Source organism: Molossus molossus, unplaced genomic scaffold (assembly GCF_014108415.1).
Source record: "Molossus molossus isolate mMolMol1 unplaced genomic scaffold, mMolMol1.p scaffold_m16_p_1, whole genome shotgun sequence".
Classification (NCBI taxonomy): domain Eukaryota; kingdom Metazoa; phylum Chordata; class Mammalia; order Chiroptera; family Molossidae; genus Molossus; species Molossus molossus.
This window is the reverse complement of record NW_023425344.1, coordinates 241,356,318-241,378,200: the sequence shown is the minus strand read 5'-3', so window position 1 is coordinate 241,378,200 and position 21,883 is coordinate 241,356,318. Positions and strand designations below refer to the sequence as shown.

Here is a 21,883-nt window from a genome sequence, read left to right as displayed (position 1 = left end):
CAAGCCAAGGATTGCGAGCAACCGCCAGAAGCCAGGAGAAGGTAAGGAAGGGTTCTCCCCCTAGAACTTTCTGAGGGAGCAGGGCCCTGCTGACATCTTGACGTCCAGCCTCCAGAATGGCGAAGGCCTACACTTCTGTTGTTTTAAGCCACCCAGTGTGTGGTACTTTGTTACAGTGGACAGCTTGTTAAGCAGCAGAAACTAACCAACACGCTCATAGAGTCAGTAAATGCTCATCATGTAACCTAAAAGAGCCATGAGATTGAGCAGAGACCGCTGTTGCTCCCCAGAAATCCAGGTCCTCTTCCTCCGGGGAAGATGGCCAGGCTCCGTGTGGCCACACGACTCGGGCCGCTTCATCAGAGGGGTGGCGGTGCGGCTGCTGGGCCGAGGCTTAGAGGTGGCTGTGTGGCCTAGTTGTTTTTCCTTCCCCTGCCATGTCACATGCAAGGACCAGGCCCTAGGGCAGGGTGCAGCCAACTAAAACCTGTGGGATTGTTTCTGCCTGACCACAAGCTAAGAATAGTTTTTACATTTTTAAAAGGTAATAAAATTAAAAAAAAAAGAAAGAAAACAACATATGAGACAGAAACCCACAAAGCCTATGACATGCAACCCAAAGATCCCCGACCTATTTAAGACTTATTAGAGCAATAACTTTAAATCTGCTGTCATTCAGCAGGAAAGGGATGGAATCATTTGTGAACTTTGGAGCTTTAAGTACTAGTGGTGGTAATGAAGTGGTGGGACATGTCATGGGCTTCCACATTTGAGCTCACCCCAGAATCCAAACTCATTCCCAGTGGCCCATGTGACATTCCAACTGCACATCTAATAGGCATCTCGGATTTACCGAGGCCAAGCCCCAGCTCTTTTTTTTTTTTTTTTTTATCCTCACCCGAGGACGTTTTTCCATTTTTTGCACAGATAGAGTAGGAGGGAGAGAGAGGAAGAGAGAGAGAGAGAGAGAGAGAAACATCGACGTGGACACATCGAGTGGCTGCCACCCGCATGACCAATCAGGGACGGGGACAAACTGCAACCGAGGTACATGCCCTTAGCGGGAACCGAACCCGGGTCTCTCCGGACCGCAGGCCGTGCTCGCTTGCCTAGCTGCTCAGTTAAAAAATCTAAGAGTTCCCTGGCTGCTTTGGCTCAGCCGGTGAGCGTTGGTCTGCGGTCCAGAAAGACCCGGGTTTGGTTCCCGCTAGGGGCGTGTGCCTCGGTTGCAGTTTGTCCCTGGCCCTGGTTGGGTCGTGCAGGTGGCGGCCACTCGATGTATCCCTTTCACGTCTATATTTCTCTCTCTCTCTCCCTCCCCACTCTGTCTGAACAAAAAATGGAAAAATGTCCTCGGGTGAGGATAAAAAAAAAAAAATCTAGGGGTAACTGATTTCTACATCTCTCTCTCTTTTTTTCCTCTCTCTCTTTTTTTAAATTTATTTTTGTTGCAGATGTTTCTTCTTTTTTTCCCATTGACACCCTCTTCCCATCCCCCCCCCACCCCGTCCCCAGTTTTGTTGGCCATCGGTTACGTGTACATGCATATAAGTTCTGTGGTTTATCTCTTCCCTGACCCCCATACCATCTTCTGAGAGTTGTCAGTCTGTACCCTACTTCCACGTCTCTGGGTCTAGTTTGTTCCTCAGACTGTTATGTTCATTATATTCCACAAATAAGTGAGATCATGTGATATTTGTCTTTCTCTGCTTGGCTTGTTTCGCTTAGGATGATATTCTCCAGGTTCCTTCATGTCGTCTCAAAGGATAAGAGATCTTTCTTACAGCTGCATAGTGCTCCATTGTGTATATGTACCACAGTTTTTTTATCCATCGGTCTACTGATGGACACTTGGGTTGTTTCCAGATCTTAGCTATTGTAAATAGTGCTGCTATGAACATGGGGATACATATATTCTTCCTGATTGGTGTTTCAGGTTTCTTAGGGTTTTTTTCCTAGAAGTGGGATCACTGGGTCAAATGTCAATTCAATTTTAATTTTTTGAGGTAACACCATATTGTTTTCCATAGTGGCTACACCAGTCTGCATTCCCACCAGCAGTGTACTAGAGTCCCCTTTTCTCCACACCCTTGCCAACACTTGTTGTTTGATGATTTGTTGTTGGCGGCCATTCTGACAGGTGTGAGGTGATACCTCATTGTTGTTTTAATTTGCATCTCTCTGATGATTAGTGACATTGAGCATTTCTTCTTATGTCTCTTGGCCATTTGTATGTTCTGTTTGGAGAGGTGTCTATTTAGTTCCTTTGCCCATTTTTTAATTGGGTTCTTTGTCTTCCTTTTGTTGAGTTGTATGATTACTCTATATATTTGGGAAATTAACCCTTTATCTGATGTATCATTGGCAATTATGCTCTCCCATATAGTGGGTTCCCTTTCCATTTTGATGGTTGTTTCTTTTGCTGTGCAGAAGCTTTTTAGTTTGATGTAGTCCCATGTATTCACTTTTTTCCTTTGTTTCTGTTGCCTTAGGTGATATATCAGTGAAAATTCTGCTGTGTATGGTTTCCAAAATTTTGTTGCCTACATTTTCTTCTAGGAATTTTATGGATTCATGAGTCACATTTAAGTCTTTTATCCATTTTGAGTTTATTCTTGTGTATGGTGTAAGTTGATGGTCTAGTTTCATTGTCTTTGCATGTAGCTGTCCAATTTTCCCAACACCAATTATTAAATAGGCAGTCTTTACTCTATTGTATGCTTTTGCCACCTTTGTCAAATATTCAATGAACATAAAGTCTTGGGTCAATTTTTGGGTTCTCTGTTCTGTTCCACTGCTCTATATGCCTGTTCTTATGCCAGTACCAGGCTGTTTTGATTACAGTAGCTTTGTAGTATAACCTGATATCTGGTATTGTGATCCCACCTACTTTGTCCTCCTTTTTCAAGATAGCTGTGGCTATTTGAGGTCTTTTTTGGTTCCATATTAACTTTTGCAGTATTTGTTCTAGCTCTGTGAAATATGTCATTGGTATTTTAATGGGGATTGCATTGAATCTATAGATTGCTTTGGGTAATATGGACACTTTAATGATATTAATTCTTCTAATCTGTGCACAAGGTAGGTATGTGCTTCCACTTTTTTTATATCTTCCTGTGTTTCTTTTTTCAATGTCCTGTAGTTTTTTGCAAATAAGTCCTTTGCTTCTTTGGTTAAGTTTATTCCTAGGTATCTTAATTTTTTGCTGCAATGGTAAATAGGATTTTTCAGTTTCTCTTTCTGTGAGTTCATCATTGGTGTATAAGAATGCCTTCGATTTCTTGATGTTAATTTTATAGCCTGCTACTTTGCCAAATTCATTGACTAAATTTAGTAGATTTTTAATGGAGTTTTTAGGGTTTTCTATGTACAATATCATGTCATCTGCAAATAATGACAGTTTCACTTCCTCCTTTCTGATTTGGATCCCTTTTATTTTTCCTTCATGTCTGATTGCTGTGGCTAAAACTTCCAGTACTATGTTAAATAAGAGTGGCAAAAGTAGGCATCCCTGTCTTGCTCCTGTTCTTAAGGGAAATGCTTTTAGTTTTTGCCCATTGAGTATAATGTTGGCTGTAGGTCTGTCATATATGGTCTTTATTATGTCGAGATATGATCCTTCTATTCCCACATTGCTGAATGTTTTTATCAGAAATGGGTGCTCAATTTTGTCAAATGCTTTTTCAGCATCTATTGATATGGTCATATCGTTTTTATCTTTCATTTTGTTTATGTGGTGTATCACATCTATTGACTTACAAATATTGTACCAGTCTTGCATCCCTGGGAAGAATCCCACTTGGTCATGTATTGCTGGATCCAATTTGCTAATATTTTGCCAAGGATTTTGGCATCTATGTTCATCAGGGATATTGGCCTGTAGTTTTCTTTCTTTGTAGTGTCTTTTTCTGGTTTTGGAATTAGAATTATGCTGGCCTCATAAAACAAGTTTGGAAGTTTTCCTTCTTCTTGAATTTTTTGAAATAATTTGACGAGAATGGGTGTTAGTTCTTTTTGAATGTTTGGTAAAACTCCCCCGTGAAGCCATCCGGGCCTGGGCTTTTGTTTGCTGGGAGAGTCTTGATTACCTCTTCAATTTCCGTAGTTGTTATTGGTCTGTTCAAGTTTTCTATCTCTTCCTGGCCCAGTTTTGGAGACTATGTGTTTCTAAAAATTTGTCCATTTCGCTTAGATTGTCGAATTTGTCACCATATAATTGTTCATAGTAGTTGTTAATGATTTTTGTATTTCTGTGGTGTCAATTGTTACTTCTCCTCTTTCATTTCTGATTTTGTGTATTTGGGTTTTCTCTCTTTGTTTCTTGGTGAGTCTAGCTAAGAGTCCATCAATCTTGTTTATCTTTTAGAAAAATCAGCTCTTTGTTTCATTGATCCTTTGAATTTTTTTTTTTTTTTGGGGGGGGTCTCTATGTCATTTATTTCTGCTCTGATCTTTACTATTTCCTTCCTTCTACTTGCTTTGGGGTTTTCTTTTTGTTTGCTTTCTAGTTCTTTAAGTTGTGAGGTTAGATAGTCTATTAGAAATTTTTCTTGTTTCTTGAGGTAGGCCTGTAGTGCTATGAACTTCCCTCTCAGAACTGCTTTCGCTGCATCCCATAGATATTGTGTTGTTGTGTGTTCATTTTCATTGGTTTCCAGGAAGTTTTTAATTTCTTCCTTGATCTCCTCGGTAACCATTCATTGTTTCATAACATGCCATTTAGCCTCCATGTGTTCACATGTCTTTGCATGTTATTGTTGCAATTGATTTCTAGTTTCATGCCATTGTGATCTGAGAAGATGCTTGATATGATTTTAATCTTGAACTTATAGAGATTCGTTTGTGTTTTAACATGTGGTCTATCTTTGAGAATGTCCCATGTGCACTTGAGAAGAATGTGAATTCTGTAGTTTGTGGTATAATTCTCTGTAGATATTTATTAAATCCATTTGGTCTAGTGCTTCATTTAGAGTCTCTGTTTCCTTGCTAATTTTTGGTCTAGAGGATCTATCCAGTGATGTCAGTGGGGTGTTCAAGTCCCCTGCTATGATTATATTGCCGTCGATTTCTCTTTTGAAGTCCTCCAGAAGATTTTAAAATATATTTTGGTGCTCCTATATTGGGTGCATATATGTTTATTAAGGTTATATATTTCTGTTGGATAGATCCTTTCAATATTATGTAGTGGCCTTCTTTGTGTCTACTTATGGCCTTCATTTTGAAATCTATTTTATCAGATACGAGTATTGCTACCCCAGCTTTTTTTTCCTTTTCGTTTACTTGGAAGATTTTTTCCAACCCTTCACTTTCAACCTATGTGAGTATTTGTTGTGAGGTGGGTCTCTTATAAACAACATATAGATGACTCATGCTTTCTTATCCAATCAACTACTCTGTGTCTTTATCAGAGCATTCAATCCATTTACAGTTAAGGTGATTATTGGTATGTACTTATTTATTGTCATTTTTGTTTAGTGTGGTTATATTTTTCTTCCTATTTCTTCTACTAATTACAGCAGTCTTTTTAACATTTCTTGCAGTGCTGGTTTGGTGTTAATGTATTTCCTTAGCCTTTTTTGGTCTGGGAAGCTTTTTATTTCACCTTCTATTTTGAATGATAGCCTTGCTGGATAGAGTAGTCTTGGATTCAGATCCTTGTTTTTCATCACCTTGCTTACTTCATGCCATTCCCTTCTGGCCTGTAGTGTTTCTGTTGAGAAGTTAGCTGAGAGCCTTATGGGGGTTCCTTTGTAGGTAACCTGTTGCTTATCTCTTGCTGCCTTTAGGATTCTCTCTTTGTCTTTAATTTTTGGCATTTTAATTATTATGTGTCTTGGTGTGGGCCTGTGTGGGTTCTTCTTACTTGGGGCTCTCTGTGCTTCTTGAACTTGAAGGCCTTCTTCCTTCACCAAATTAGGGAAATTTTCTGTCACTATTTCTTCAAATATATTCTCTAACTCTTACTCATTTTCTTCTTCGGGGACTCCTACGATGCAAATATTATTAGGTTTCCAGTTGTTCCACAGTTCTCTTAAGCTGTCTTCCTGGTTTTAATTTTTTTTCCTTTTGATTTTCTGATTGGTTGATTTTTTTTAACCCTGTCTTCTAATTCACTGATCCAGTTCTCAGCTTCCTCTAGTCTGCTGTTTAATCCTTCCAATGTGTTCTTTATTTCTGCTATGTCATTCTTTATTTCTTCTTGGTGCTTTTTTATTTCCAATTGGTTGATTTTCAATGTTTCTATGTCTTTCCTCATTGGTGTTGATGTCCTTACTCATGCTGTTGAGCTTCCTCAAGATCGTGGCTCTGAATTCTATCTCTGATAACTTGCTTAACTGCATTTCATTTATCTCATCTTCGGAAGAGGTCTCTTGTTCTTTTATTTGGGATTTGTTTCTTTGTTTCACCATTTTGGCTATCTCAGCGGGTTTTGGAGCATGCCAAATTTTCCCTGTGGGTGTTGGTGTTCTGCTGTTTATGGCTCCCTCTACTGGATTTGGATGAGCATGGGAGGACCCACGTTAAACACCACTGTTAAGTCTTACTTTCTTGGGTTGATTTGCAAGCCCAAGAGTGGTTCAGTTATCCTCTAGCTTTTTGCCTGGAGACTATTAGTCCAGGTTACTTGAAGAACCTTAGGTTTTCAGTTGAATGAAAAACTCCCTCAGGTGTTCAGTGTAGGAGGATTTACCAAGGGTGGGGCAGATGCTGGTTGTTAATGAACCTTAATTTGCATTTCAATGGCCCACCTGGGTGGGGTTGAATCTCTGAAGGAGGGGCTGCTACCTCTCTCCAGAGCCCTGAGAAGGAGTAAGATGGCCACCATCCTGCGTGGCTGCAACTCAGTGAAAGCTCTGAGTGCCCTCCAAATCCTGAGTGTCCCCACACAATTCCAGTCCAGTCCACCCTCCCTCTTTCAGAGCCCAAGGTGAGTGGTTGTGGCTATTTTAGCCTCTGTCCCAGCCCTCTGCTCTGTGGAGTGGGCTTGGGATTTTAACCCTGAGGGCACTGCTCACAGCTAAGACCGCTGCTGTCCGTGGGCTCCCAGCCCCCCTCTTGCACCTCCACAATCTTACCAGGATCAATTCAGTGTCCCTGGTCATATGGTCCTTGCTAAGTGCTTTTCTATTGCTTTTCCTGACAATTTGTCTTTATTTTAGTTGTAATTCTAGTTTGGTCCTGGGAGATGGTCTGTGTAACCTCCATTCACTCTGCCACCATTTTGGAATCTCTCAGAAATGTTCTCTCTCTCTCTCTCTTTTTTTAGTTAATGCTCACTGAAGGATATATTTTTCCATTGATTTTTAGAGAGGGGGGTGAGGGGAGAAAGAAAGAGAGAAACATTGATGTGAGAGAGGCACTGATTGGATGCCTCCTGAATGTGCCCCGACCAGGACCAGGGATCAAACCTGCAACCCAGGTACGTGCCCCCCCCCCCTTTTTCCCTAAATATGTTTTCATTGATTTTTTTTAGAGAGAGAGGAAGGGAGAGAAGAGACGGAAACATCAATAAGAGAGAACATCAACTGGCCGCTTCCTGCATGCCCCCACGGGGGATCGGGCCCACAACCTTGGCACGTGCCCTTGACTTGGAATCAAACCCGCGACTCTATTATCTTTGGGCAACACTAACCACTGAGCACACTAGCCGGGGCTGATTTCTCCCTTTCTCTTGAAATCCCACATTCACTCCTGCCTCTAGAGCTCTCTCTGGAGATTGTTACGCTCATGTCAGGCATCACCCTGACAATCAGGTCTCGGCTTAAATGTTTTCTCCCCAGAAAGGCCTCTCCCAACCTGTCTCATGGCTTGTTGATTCCCTGCATGTGGCCCATCACTGCCTGGCGTTCTGGTGTGTATGGTGACTGTCTGTCTCACACAGTGGAATGGTCTGGGTCTTCCTGGGTCCCTGCAGTGTCCCAGTGTCCTGGAGAAGACCAGACACAGCATGTTCCAGATGGATCTGTGGGCAGTCTGGTAGAAAGATGGGGAGGGCTCAGGATAGGAGCACAGGCACCTGGAGCGTGGGCTTGAGGAGCAGAGAGAAGAGCTCAGAGCGAGAGAACAGGGGACAGGATGGTGGAGGGGACAAGCTGGAGAGGCCAGCACTCAGAGCACCTCTGTCTCCTCTGTCCTCCATGGCAGCCATCGTTTCCCGGGGCCACGAGCCTCCTGGGCCACTATTTACTCACGTCCGTTTGAAGTTGACTCTCTTTTTAACTCATATACATGCTTTTGGAAAGAAAAGCAACATCAAACGTGAAAACACTGTGTGTTGGACTGTCTGAAGTCCTGTGCCACCCTGCGGAAGCAGGGCACAGCCTGTGGCCCCGTGGCCACTTGGGGGATGGGACTGCTGCCCTCTCTCACCCCTCCCTACTCTTCACGCTGTGTCGTCATCATCTGTGTCGGGGTCTCACTCGAGCCCCCATGACCTGTGTTCTCCCACCTGCCTTTCGCACCCTGCGCTGGGGCCCTGAGAGCCCAGCTTCCTCCACCCCAGGTCACAGAAAGCTTTCTGACCAACTCCAGCAGCTCCATTCTGCACTTTGAAGAGGTTCAAGCGCCCTCTGCTGGCAGTTGGCCGAGTCCCTACAAATCAGAGTGACAATTAGGAGGGAAAAGAGGTGAGCCCCGTGTCTGCCCTGTCCCTCCTGCCCCTTCTTGTGTTCCATCACCCGTCACCTCCCACTATGGTCTCTCAAATGCACTAGATGTCTACCTCTGCCCTCCCGGAATGTTTCTCCCCCACAGGATTCCCACTCTCCTCCCACTGGTCCATCTGATACACCTGCAATCATCTCTAAGACTACTAAACACCACTTCCTCCAGGAAGCCTCCCTTTATTTCACCCAGGGAAACTGATCACACCTGCTTCCAGCACTGCTGTCTCTGTACCGCAGGCCGACGCTCCAACCGCTGAGCCAAACCAGCCAGGGCCCGCACTGCTGTCTCTATGAAAACCCCGTCACTCTTTTGTCATGCTCTAAGGTCCTTATCTGTTCACATGCCTTTCCCTGTGGGACCCATGTCTCTTGTCTTCAACCCAGCACAGGAGCTCTGGTGGGAAATGTTTGTTGAAAAATGATTTTTAGGTCAACCTATTTCAGAGGGTCTGAGTAGAACTACTCTGAAGTGGGTGCCCTGGAGCAAAACTCTCTCTCTAGAGAGAGAATTATATATATATATAGAGAGAGAGAATTACTATATATATTTATATATATATAAATATATATATATATAATACTTGGGACAAAAACATTATACATACATATGTGCTCATTGAGAAAATTTTAATAATATGCATAAAAGTTTATAAGCTGAAAAACACCTCCCTGCAACTCTCTCCCCTCCTATATCCTTTCAGAAATCACCAGTGATCACTTTGGAGTGCATTCCTCCCAGACTTTCCCCAAGCATTCCCTTGTCTTTATTTTACCTTTTCTTCTTTCTTTCTTTTTTCGTTTTGAACAGAAATGGAGTCACACTACACACATAACCTTGTGCTTTATTTTTCTCACGAAATGGTCCATCCCGAGTCCACCGCACTGTTTCAGTGCCAAGTCCGGATTTTGTTTCTTTGATTTCTGCGGTTGCTCACAGCATCTCTGCCGACACCCTCATGCTCTAGTCCCTGTGCTCCGAGTCGAAGGGCAGACCCGTTTCCTATTTTAACAGGTGCCGGCAGAATGCCCCACAAAAGGTCAATACCAGTTTGCACTCACAGCAGTGAGGCTCGAGTGTGTCTATTTCTCTACATCCTTGATAGCACTAGGTGTTATTCGACTTTTGAAAAATTTGGCATACTTGATCATTTCAACCTTCAAATGCAGCTGGAATCCGGCGAAAATGGGTGTTTAGGAGAGCCCCCAGAGGAGAGAGGTCTGGTGCCCAGGAACATGCGCCTCCAGCTTCTCACGGCGGCAGCTGGCAGCCCCACTCCCTTAGCCAGGGAGGGCGAGGCCTTCCCCAGTCCCTGCCGAGCCCTTGATCCTGGACCCAGAGCCCAGGCCCCTCAGTGGGTGCCCACCCCCCAGGGAGGGGAGGGAGTCTCAGGTCAACTGGCTTCTGGCCGCGGTCCCCCACTTGCCTGGGTGAGATCCCAGTGATATCTAAGGATGCAGCTCCATCCCCTCACCATCCTGCTCACCGGGAGGGAAGCAGGCTCTTGCAGGAACCAGAGAATTGCACGCTTGGCTATGCGCAGTGAGGCGCGGACATATACGGTGGTCTGCTGGGCTTGTGGAGGGGTGGCTGGAGCATCTGGGGGCTCACTTCATATTCCGCCTCACCCCGAACAAGGAAGGCTCTGTTTGGAGGTGCAACCTGGCGACAGCTTGTCATTTGTGTTAGCTAAAGAGATGGAAAGGGGATTATGGGGGCAATGCCCATGTGCAAACATTGCCCTTCACCCCAGTCAGGGTCTTCCTGGCCAGCGCCCTTGGGTGCAGGGGGCAGTGTGCCTATAGTCACCTGGGATCGTTTTCACAGGCTTTACTCTTCCAGGAGCCCCAGGATGGCCTCCGGGGGAGCCTGGCTGGCCTGGATGCAATCACAGAGGAGCCCCTTGGGGACTCTCATTAATGACCCAGGAGCCGGAGTGGTATCAGCGTTGCATTTGCAAGCAGGTCTAGTGACGAGGTATGCGTGCTGGAGAACGCGAACTAGAAGTTCACTGGGGACAGCCAAAGGCCAACCAACACCTTGGGAAAGACAAAAAGATGGAATGACCTGTCCCCCATGCTGGCGTGGTGTTTTAGTTTCCAACCTGCTCTCCTTTGTATTCATTATATATTGTCTGAGGAAGGCAAAGTAGGTACTAATCCAATCTTCAGGTGATGTCAGAGAGAGAGGGGTGCTCACCCACAGGCGTGGGTCTCCCCTCATGGATTCTTTGGAACATCTGGCCTCCTTTGCATGGACAGCTCCTTTGCTTCCTGTAGGACCCAGGTCATGGGCAGCAGCCCCCAGAAGCCAGCTGGGCCTCCTACCCCCAGCCCCTGCTACTTTCCAGCTAACACCCTGAAGCATGGCCTGTTGCTGCCTGTTATAACTAAGTTCGTCCCCATTAGACCGCACCGTCCGAGGCAGGGGCCATGTGGATGGATCACCTCTCCTCTGCCCTCCTCCATCTCTCCTGGTTGGCCCACTGCCGCCAGTCAGAGCTGAGCAGAAGTTGTGGATAGATGGATGGGAGCGTGGGCAGATACTAAGAGGCAACCAAACAACATACTGTGATCCTGAAGCCAACCCTGGTTGGCAAAACCAGTGTGGAGTCTTAGAGGATCCCAAGTCGACTCAGGAAATGGAGACTAGATGACAATCCTGGGGTGGTGTGTAGAGGGTGGAGGTAGGGGAGGGGAATGGCCAGGGGCTCTGGAACACCTTCAGTTCTGGTGTCTCATCAGAATTCAGAAGGGCAGGCGTGTGGGCTGCAGGCCTAGGAGGCCATGAATGTTGGGGCAGAGGGACAGGCTCCTTGGCCCAGGAACTCTGGAAACCTGACCATTTGAGGCCAAGGCTGAGAGCTCAGAGGAGAACCCTGCATTTCCTCTCGGCCAAGGGTGCAAAAATTGGGTGGGAGCACTAGTCTTGGAGTCAAGCTGCTAGTCCTGACCATGCCACTAATTTGCCAGGTTGCTTTGGGCAAGCCATTCACCTGTGAGCCTCCGTTTCCTCATCTGACGAAAAAGGGGATCAGATGACACGAACAGCTCTCACAGACGGAAATGCTGACCACAGACCAGCCCTGGGCTAAGCGCTCACAGGTATTACCTTGACCTCCTCCAAGGACATGGCAGGTAGGCGCTGCCTGACAGGAGGAAACAGACTCAGAGAGGTTAGGTGACCTTCCCTTGGTCACCCAGCTGGTAAATAACAGAAGGGAGCTTGAAGCCAGGTCTGTGACTCCAAAGCCCTTCCCTCCTGGTGTTTCTCATGGTCTCCAGGGTCCCTGCTAACTCTATCTGTGATTCAAGGTGTCCTCTGGAGAGAAGGGATTCACAGGAGCCAGTAGAGTCCTGGGAGGCAGCCAAGACAGGAAGTGAAAATCAACCACAGAACACTCAGACCTAGAGCAGCCTCATACAGAGTGCACTTTGCACGAGAAACTGTGGCCACCCCTCTGTTAGTCATCAAAACAATGTTCTCTGGGCCAATTGCTTTCCCAGGAGCAGAGCTGGCTGACTCCAGAACTCAGCTCTCATCCACTGCCCCATGCTGCCTCAGTTTACCTGGCACACCTACATTTCAGATGGGCTGGCTGAAGTGATGGGGCCTTGGGCAGTGATTTGGAGATACGTAAGGAGGTTATAAATGGCTCTCTGGAGGGTTGGTCCTTCAGAAGATACGAATGGGAAGAGGGGAGGAGCCTCCGAGCTCAGATAGGCCTGCATGAACCTGGGCAGGTCACTCTGTGCCTCAGTTTCCCCTCTGTGAAATGGCCTTACTCAGAGGAGCTCTACAGTGCAGTGAGGATTTGGTGAGTGAATGCGAAGTTCTGACCAGCGCTCGCTGGCCGTGAAGAGCAGCTGGTGGTCCTGGGACAGGGCTGGGTGGCGGTGGTGGTGAAGCAGAGGCCTGCTCTCCTGCACTACCGAGGGGGCCCAGTAGGAGTTAGAAGCCCACCCGGCACTCAGGTTCTAGACTTTTTTTTTGGACCAGACTTTGGACATTCCCTCCAAATGACAGGACCATGTGACAGGACGGGAGGGAAAAGGAGCATGACTCTCCAGCGATCCCTGCGTCCTCCTGGGCACTGTGAATGAATGTTTAAGCTAACGTTAATGTTAATTATTTCCAAATGGCTTTAATTTAACATTTTAATACTGTCTCATTACTATTTTAACTGAATTTTGTTAGCGTTGAAAACGAGCCCTGTGAACATTGTACGGAAGGGCTTTTCTGCGTCTGCAGTGTTGCTCTGTCTCATGTAAACATTTGGGGTGCCATCACTTCTGCCCCATCACTCTCCTCCCGGCTTTAAAATGTCCTTAAACGTTTTTAAATATGAGGAAGCGGTGCAGGGCTTACCTGAACGCAGCTGGGTGTTCTGGGGACTGTGTCCATTCGTGGAGGGCCCAGCCTCCTTGGGGAGGGACACGACGAGAGAACTTCCAGGGCCCCAGCTCCGTGACAAGGAAAACTGAGGCAGAGGCCCCGGAGTGCTTACTAGGCCAATGCCCAGGAGTGTAGGAAACATTCATTCATTGGGAATGTATCTTCCAAGGCCCTGTTCTAGGCACTGGGCCACAGCTGTGAGAAGAGTGCAGGCCCTCGCTCTTGGTGGGAATGACATCTGGTGGCAGCAGAGAGACAGACACACAGACAATCAGGGAAGTGAGTGAGTGCATGTCCAGAGTGCTTTGTGGTGGTGAGATGGAGAAGAATAAAACAGGCAGAAGGAAGGAAGGAGGAGAGAAGACACACTAGGAGGACAGTTGGGTGAAGACATAAAGGAGGTAAAGGAAGGGGTGAGCCCTGCAGTTGACCAGGGCCGGGGGTGGCAAAACTTTTCTGTAAAAAAGTAAATACTTCAGGCTTTGTGCGCCCTCTGGTGACTCACAGCCCCTCCATTGTGCCTCTGTAGTGCAAAAGCAGTATAGCCCCTGCCCCAGTGGATGGGCATGGCTGTGTCCCAATAAAACTTTATTGACACAAACACATGGACTGTGGTTTACCAACCCACCTAGGGGAAGAGAATTCCAAGAAGAGGAAACAGCAAATGCAAAGGCCCTGAGGTCACCACATGCCTGGTGTTTGAGGAACGGCAAGGAGAGCAGTGGGGCTGGCGGGGGGGTGGGGGGTGATCCAAGGGCTAAGGTAAGAGAAGTGGCTGATCTTGTGGCCCCGGGAGGCCTCTGCTCTGGGTGAGATGGGAGCCAGTGGGGATGGGGGAGCAGAGGAGCACTCTGAGCCAGCGTATCTTTTTAAAAGGAGCATGGGCTGCTGTGAGCAACTCAGGAACCCAGTTAGGAGACAAACAATCAAGGCAAAGTTAGAGGTGGTGGGGGCAGGTGCAGAGGAGAGGGTGTGATCAGATTCTGATGTAGTTTGCAAGCAGAGCCATGAGGGTGTGCATGGGTTAGTACAGGAGCAGTCCTCAGGTTGTTATGAATGGGCTATTGGAGTTCCCAAGATGGCCCAGAAGCCAACCAATCATTTTACTCCATGTTTCATTCACTCATTCATTCAACGGGCCTTTACTATGTGCCTGCTGCTTGCAAATGTACACGGAGGATGACCCATCTTCCTCACTTTATCTTGCCCCACTCCCCGCAGCGACCTCTCCTTTCCGTTGCACCAAACTTGTCACCATCTCCCTTCTCCAGAATGCCTAGCACCTCTGGCCTCGGTTTGTTGAATCGAACCGATGAACTCTGGCCTGGAAAGTGGGAGCATGTGGGTCCCTAAGGGAGCCACCGCCCTTCTCTCAGGCTCTGTTCCCTTGATTGAAATTGAGGGTTGGGTTACCGCAACGCCAAGCTCCACTCCGTGATTTTGAACTGGATTCAGAGACACCAGGCATATTGCCGGCCTGTCTCCATCCACATCCACGTCCACAGAAGACAGCACTAGCCGATCTAACTGCTGAGCTCCGCAGAGCCCTCGGAATCTTTCCGGGGGCACCTGCCAGCCATCACCAATCAAATCCGAGTTGGCAGTTGAGATTAAACGGACTTTTCATTCCTGGCGGCACCCTGGGTGGGTGGAGAGACGCATCAAGAGCCACCAGGAGCTACATCCAGGTGATGGGCATGTGGCGGGTGGCAGGGATCAGCACAGGGCAGGGGCGAGAATATGGGGCAGTGGTCCCCTGGGAACACCCAATGGGGACACAAAGACGCTATTCCTGTCACATCAGCCCCTCTACAGCTGAAATGTGCCCAAGATTGGCTTCACCTGGGCAACTTTTGGACCTGGGGCCGGGGGGGAGGGCCGGACATCGACTATGGTGTCTCTGTCACTGCTGCTGGGCTGCGACCAGGGGCACAGGGACTGGCTGAGCTGGGCGGTGACTTCTCTGGGTCATCGTGAGGTCTCCGGCGGCTCCGAGGGCACAGCCACGCTGGTGTTAAGCCTCAGCTGGGAGGCGAGGTCTCCAGGGCAGGAAGCCCTCGGCCTGGCAGCGGAAGGGGGGCATATTTCAACCCTTAGCCTCCCGTCCCGAGGAAGCCTGTCTGCTCTGATTACAGCTGACAGCATGCCTGGGGCTGGCCTTTGATCGAAACACGCCCATTATGTAAGGGGGTCAGTGACATAAATCATCCTGGGATGTCTGCGTCACCCGTCCACGGAGGCACGTGGTCAGGCTGTTGTGTTCCCCGTGCCTGTTTTCTCAGTCTGGGGTCGGACCTGACTCTGCTGGCGCAGGCGGCCGGGCACTTCTGCATGTCTGGGCTGGCAGAGTCCTGGGAGGGAGGGAGGGCTGGTGAAGAGGTGTGGGGAGGCGACAGCAACCTGCAGTGGTCACGACGGAGGGTCTGGCTCAGGCCGCCGGCACCCCAGTCCCAGCTCTGTCATTTACTGATCAGGGGCCTTGGGCAAGTTTCCTAGCTTTGTGCCTCAGTTTCCTGATCCATTAAAGACAGTAAGATGGCACCTGGGAAGAACAAATGACTCAATACATGTTACGGACTTCGATCAAATGGTGAGTGTCGGGTAGCCGTTTGGTGACTACCCTGAGATTGCAGGACAGGCTTTGAAAAGTGACCGTTTTAGCTGCGTACTTCTGTAAACCAAGATCTGCTAAGTGTCCTGCCACCAAAGCAAAGGATGGCAGATGACAGACCATGACCCATAACCCCTGATTTCCAAGTTCTGTGTCATCAAAACAGCGTCCTCGTCTCAATCCGTTTGCAGAATAACTGGAAAGTGCTTGTGTGTGCGTGAAATAAGCCTGTACTCGCAGCACGAGGCTGTCCCTATTTTACACGGTGGGCTTCTCAGCACGAAGGTAATTTGAAAGCCTGCCACTCTGGATGACCTCCCCAGCCCCCGGGGCTTGACCAGGGGGTGTTATTAGTCAACTGCCCCCCTCCCTTTCAGTTTCCACCTGCACCCGTGTTGGCTAAATCCTCAGTGTGGATTAAGTCAGGTGACACCCAGAGAGTCTGGATGGGTTGGCTCCCAGTAGTTTGTTTCTGAAACCAAGGAAAGTCGGGCTCCGTGGTCTGTCTCACCCAGGGGTGGGCAGAAATGGCTGTGAGTCATCAAGACAAAGCCAATCTCCCCTCTAACAAGTCACCTCAGGGACAGAGGAGCAGCCATGTGAGCCCACCCTGCACCCCCGGTCCCTGACACACAGGGGTGCTGAATGGAGTTGACTGGAACTGGGTGTCCCTGATGCTGAATGTGGTGAAAAACTTGCGGCTGGAATGTAGGAGATCCCTGAGCAGGCAGCAACAACCGACTGGGGCAGGGACCCTCAAGTTCAAGTCAGCACAGCTCATTAGCCATTAATGGGACTTTCCAGGCCCCCTGGTCTGGTGCAGGGGACGCAGTTGTGACACCGTGCTTTCTGCATGCAAGGCACCGGCAGTCCCAAAGAGGCAGACGATTTGCCATCAAGTGCAACCATAGCAACCACAAGGGTCCTTCATTAAGGCCTGCTCTGTGCCAAGGGCATTCTATTCACTGGAAATACAGAGATGAATCAGCCAACTCCCTGCCCTCAAGGAGCTCACACAGGTGGGTGGGGCAAACAATAAATGAAAAAGAAGGCAAGGAACAGTTGTTTCCAGTCCACAGGAAAAATTATATTCAGCGGAGTAGGCAAAGTACTCAACTCATGAAGCATTTAGTGAGAAGCCACTTTGTGTAAGGGTCAGATTACAAAGGGCCTTCTGTATTAAGTAAAGGAGGTTAGACTTTTTCTTTGACTCTCGAAACATGGGGCTGGGACAGGGTGTCATGCGTAGTGCTGGAGTTGGAAGTCTTCCTAGCTGCTTGAGCTGGACATTAAAGAATGTTCAGAGGACAGGATTGGCTGAACAGCCCTGAGTTGGGCCCAAGAATTAGAGGTTTGAGGCTTGTTTTTGGGTGTGTCACCAACTGTAAATAAGAAAAACAATTCCCTCCCTGCCCAGACACAGAACCATAACGAGTGACTGTGAAACAGCTCTGGAGAGTTGAGGCACAAGTATTATTACTGTTTTCGCCTGTCAGCATGGCCTCTCAGGAAAACACAGAGCAGCCTCCCCCAGAGGGCTGGCCTGAGGCCTGGGCTGTGGCTGGGTCAGTGCAGGACCCTGGATCAGGTTCTCGGGCCACAGTTCTTCAAGCCACAGCTCCCTCCCCTCCCCTGGACTGGTCTCCCCCAGCCACACCCACCCATACTCCTGGAAGTCGGAAGACAGTCGTGATCTGACAGAGGGGCAGAAGAGCTGGATCCAGGACTTGTGTAAAAAGTGTGGTCTCTGAGGCCATTCATCTGCGCCTGGTGCTCGGGAGGAGCTCGGGAGGAGCTTGGGGAAGTGGTGTGGCGCTGGTGGCGACAAGGGCTTTGCCTGCAGACAGGCCAGGCATCAAATCCAAGTTCTACCAGTCATTAGCTGTGACCCTCGGGGAAGCGACTTCCACCGCACATTCCTCACTGTAGGAGGCGACAAGCTCACCCTCACGGGGTCAGATGAGGTCTTCCCTGTGCCATCGTGGGTTATGGTGTTGGCGCATATTAGGTGCCCAACAAGTATCAATTAATTCATTCTGTTTTCTCTGCCCTTTCTTCCTCCTTCCCTCTTCTTTTGTCCTCAAAAAGTGGGAAGAACACATGGGAAAAACAGCCCGTGTTAAAAGCTATGGGAAGAATTTTTAAGATACAGACGTGACTCCCACAGAGCTCACCGATCTGTTGGGGGTGGCGTCACTGGCTTCGAAACCTGGGGGCGACATCCCAAGCAGGCAGTGGCGGGATGGGCTGCCGTGGCTGCAGGTGCCTGAATCTGCCAGGAAGCTGACCCCGCGGAGGTGTAAGGAAGGAAGTCCTGATGCTCTCTGGAGGGGAAAGTGCTCCGGAGAGAGGGACCAGCAGGAGCAGACCCAGGACGTGGAGGCGGCCAGGGTGGGAATGGGGCCGGGATGGTTTGGGGCCAGTCTCCCAACAGAAAACAATGGAGAAGGTGGTTGAGTGGGCTGGCGCCGGCTGTGGAGGGATGTGAACGCGCCAGGCCGTGTGCCCGGGCCCCCACACAGGAGGCCACCGGAGTTGTGATAGGAGTTACATGAGCCCAACCGGATGACCTCGGACACTTTCTCCAGCCCTGGGTGCAGGATGGTTTGGAGCAGGAAGGATATTTCCTGCTTGTACCGGTCAGGGTGGGCTGGGTTATGCTGCAGAAACAACTAACCCCCAAAACTCGGGCTTGAAACGATGGTGGTTTAGCTGTCATCCATGCAAAGGCTGCTGCAAATAGGGCTCACACTCTCCAGGTCATGTGGCGGCCAGTGACTCAGGATGCTCCAGTCCAAGGTCACCTCTGTCTCAGTCCATACCCCCCCCCCCACCCTTGAGCACCACAGCAGGGGAGGGGGGCCTGGAGAATGACACCCCACCCCTCACAAGGGGCTCTCTCTGCCAAACCCTTCATTTTGCCTGTGGGGATCCTTCGGCCAGAGGGGGAGGTGGCTTGGAGCCATGCCACTGTGGGCGGGCATCTCCTGTGGTAGCAGCTGTCTACTGGCCAGCGGGGGGCGTGGAACCATCACTCCCGGGTGACGCCTGGCCCCGCCCTGTCAGTGTTCCTCGTCTGGGAGGGGACTGTAGGGAGGAGCCCCTGGCATTTCCGGTTTTGGTGCAAAGGTGGGTTGGTATAGAGACCTTCGGCCATTCAGCCAACCAGGGGACAGGAGGAAGTGGCAGAGAAAAGAGGAGAGGAGCGGGGACAGACAGGAGGCACAGGGGCCCCCAGGCTGGCTGGCATGGAGGCCTCGCCCATCTGCATTTCCCAGGCTGCCTCCCTCCGCCACTGGCCTCACCTTTCCTCCGGCCAGTTGGTGGGCAGGGCCCACGGCCGGCTCTGGGCTCCCTCGCTTGCTCAGAGCGGCCCTGCTTGCAGCCCCGCCGGCGTTGGCACGGTGACAGTAGCCAAGTGTGCAAACTTGTGCCATTGTCCCCAGGCCAGGGGGAGCCATGGAGACTGGCTAATATGACACAGGAAAATGTTTGCTGATGGCAATTCTATGGGCTTTGTCCACCTCTTTCTCCATCATGACGACTCGATTTAAGTCCCTAACTGTTTGACTACAAATGCAAGGGGACCGTGCAACGCCAACCTTTTGTCCGGCCTCGCTGAATGGGCAATTCAGGCTTTGTGCAGCTCAATTGAGGAAGCAAACATAAAGACAAGATTCCTGAGGGCTCCGGCTGCCTTCCCATGGATATCCCAGCCCCTCGTTAGTCCTTCCCGGCTACCTTCGCCCGCATCAGTGTGCTGCCGGCCCTCACAGCCTGCCACAGCCCCTGCCTCGGGCAGCGGGGTGGGGAGAGAGAGGAGAGGAGAGAGACACTCAACACTCAAGGACAGCGGGGAAGGCCGCCTGCCCGGCTTACCCGTCTGATTGTCTGTCTGCACTGGAGCATGGCAGCTGCAGGCCTGGAGCCTTGGGGGAGGATGGCAAGCCCATCACTTCTGGGCCCAGCTCCTCCTCAGCCCTGAACTTTTTAAACACACACACACACACACACACACACACACACACACACCACCCCCTCCAGAAACCAGGGAACCGAGGTCAAGGGGAGGAGGCCGTGGAGGCCGAGGGGGAGAGTGGGGCTGAAGGGTAGAAATTTACCGGGAAATGATTGCATTTGGGAGCTGTCTTTTTTGTGATGGTCCCCATGGTGACAATTTGTGACGGCAAAGAATGTGGGAACGGGGCGCTGCCGCCTGATTGGGATGCTTTGTATCTGGAGAGGCGCTCCTGATTGGCCTGAGGGGCCCCCCAGCTCTGGGGACTTGTCCTCCATTCAGCCCACTCGAGGGCGGCACTACTGCTTCCAGCCGGACGCTCCAGCTCGCGGCCGCACGGGCCTGACCCAGGTCTGCGGCGGGAACCAGCCCGGCCACGTTGGCGGGCCCGGGCTTGCACCCTCGGTCAGTGTGGAGGCCCAGGTGGCTGGGCCCAACGGGGTGGGGGCGTGGGGCAGGCCGGGGCCCGGAGGAGGGGCGAGGGGCTGTAGGAGGTGGCCCAGGAGGCATGAAATTGCTGCAGATGCTTCTACGGGGGTGTTCCCGCTGCCACAGCCTGAGCTCAGCCAGCCAGGCAGGCCTGCGCGCGCTCGAGTGCCAGACAGGGGTCCTGCCTGTCCTGCGTGAGAGCTGGGGGTGGAGCATGGGGACCAAGGAGGGGGGCTGATGCTAGCAGGGCTGGGGCGGGGGTGGGAGGGGGAGGGCACCGCCAGGGAGAGAGGGGGCTTGGCTTGGCTTGAAAGTAGAGCGGTCACCTCTGCTCAGAAAAGAAAACCTTGCTGGCAAGTGTGCACGTTGGCAGCTTGGTGTGTGGGACACAGCGGGCCGGGAGCGAGGAGACGTGTCTCCAGCCCCAGCACTGCCACTTGCAGCTGGGGCACCTTGGGCAAGTCACCTGCCCTCTCTGAGCCTCAGCTGCAAGTAGAGGGCAACAGACCCAAGAAGACTAATATGTTTGGACCTGTTCCATCACTGATGCTCATGAACTGCTTCGCGGCTTGAAGGGGATTCCTGCTACCCAGGGCTCTGTCTGGGGCTGAGGGGTCCTGGGGTCACTGTTTGCAGCCCTGTGGTCTTTGGGGAGGGCCGAGTTGGTTGCTGGGAGAGACTCCAATGGTCTGTGTGTCCCCCAGGTCAGCTCTGTGCCTTTCCCTGGAGCTGCCAACCACTAGCAGAACCACCCTCTTCATGGAAAGCCCCGTGAAGTGGCCCCCCTGGTGATGGCATCCGACAGTGACGTGAAGATGCTGCTGAACTTTGTGAACCTGGCGTCCAGCGACATCAAGGCGGCCCTGGACAAGTCTGCGCCCTGCCGCCGCTCAGTGGACCACCGCAAGTACCTGCAGAAGCAGCTCAAGCGCTTCTCCCAGAAGTACTCCCGGCTGCCGCGGGGGCTCCCCGGCCGAGGGGCTGAGCCTCACCTGAAAAGGGGGCCTGAGGACCGCCCCACTAGGCTGCCCCTCAACTCCGGCCCTGACTCCAGCCCTAGCAGTGGTGGGGACTGCAAGGAGAAGGCTCTGGGGAACCCCTCCGGGGAGGAGTGTCTCTCAAAGGAGCAGACCCTACCGGGGCAGCACCCAGAAGCTGCCAGGCCTGGCCAGGTGCCCATGAGGAAAAGACAGCTGCCCGCTTCCTTCTGGGAAGAGCCGAGGCCCACCCACAGCTACCCCGTGGGGCTGGAGGGGGTACTGGGCCCTAGAGAGGGGGTTCCCTATGAGGGTAAGAAACACTGCAAGGGCTTGGAGCTCTTAGGGCCCGAGATGGTCCTGGTCCCCATGTCCCCAAGGGCACTGGCTGAAAAGGAGCCACCCAAGATGCCTGGGGTCTCCCTTGTGGGCCGTGTCAATGCCTGGAGCTGCTGCCCCTTCCAGTACCATGGACAGCCCATCTACCCGGGCCCTCCAGGGGCCCTGCCTCAGGGCCCCGCCCCCAGCCTGGGTCTGTGGAGGAAAAGCCCAGCTTCCCCTGGGGAGCTGGCCCATTTCTGCAAGGATGTGGAGGGCCCAGGGCAGAGAGTATACAGACCCGTGGTTCTGAAGCCTATCCCCACTAAGCCGGCCATGCCCCCACCCATCTTCAACATCTTTGGCTACCTCTAGCTGGGCTTCTGGGGCCTGGGCTCCAACCTCCGGGCTGCAGGAGGGCTGGGGGCCCAGGAGCTCTGTTGTGAGGGGTGGGCTGGGCAGCGGTGAAGC

At 50.8% G+C, this 21,883-nt stretch overlaps 1 protein-coding gene across 2 annotated transcripts; it reads left to right on the top strand.

The window, feature by feature from the left end:
- Nucleotides 1-19,984: 19,984 nt before the first annotated feature.
- On the top strand, nt 19,985-21,883 carry FAM181A (family with sequence similarity 181 member A). 2 transcript variants are annotated; one of them, XM_036245708.1, is made up of 2 exons: nt 19,985-20,093; nt 20,822-21,787. In XM_036245708.1, the coding sequence occupies exon 2, from the start codon at nt 20,909-20,911 to the stop codon at nt 21,785-21,787; it is 879 nt and encodes a 292-aa protein (XP_036101601.1). In that variant the 5' UTR covers nt 19,985-20,093; nt 20,822-20,908. The 2 variants fall into 2 exon arrangements, with proteins under 2 accessions (XP_036101601.1, XP_036101592.1); XM_036245699.1 differs by lacking the exon at nt 19,985-20,093 and adding an exon at nt 20,186-20,262 and having other exon boundaries at nt 20,822-21,883.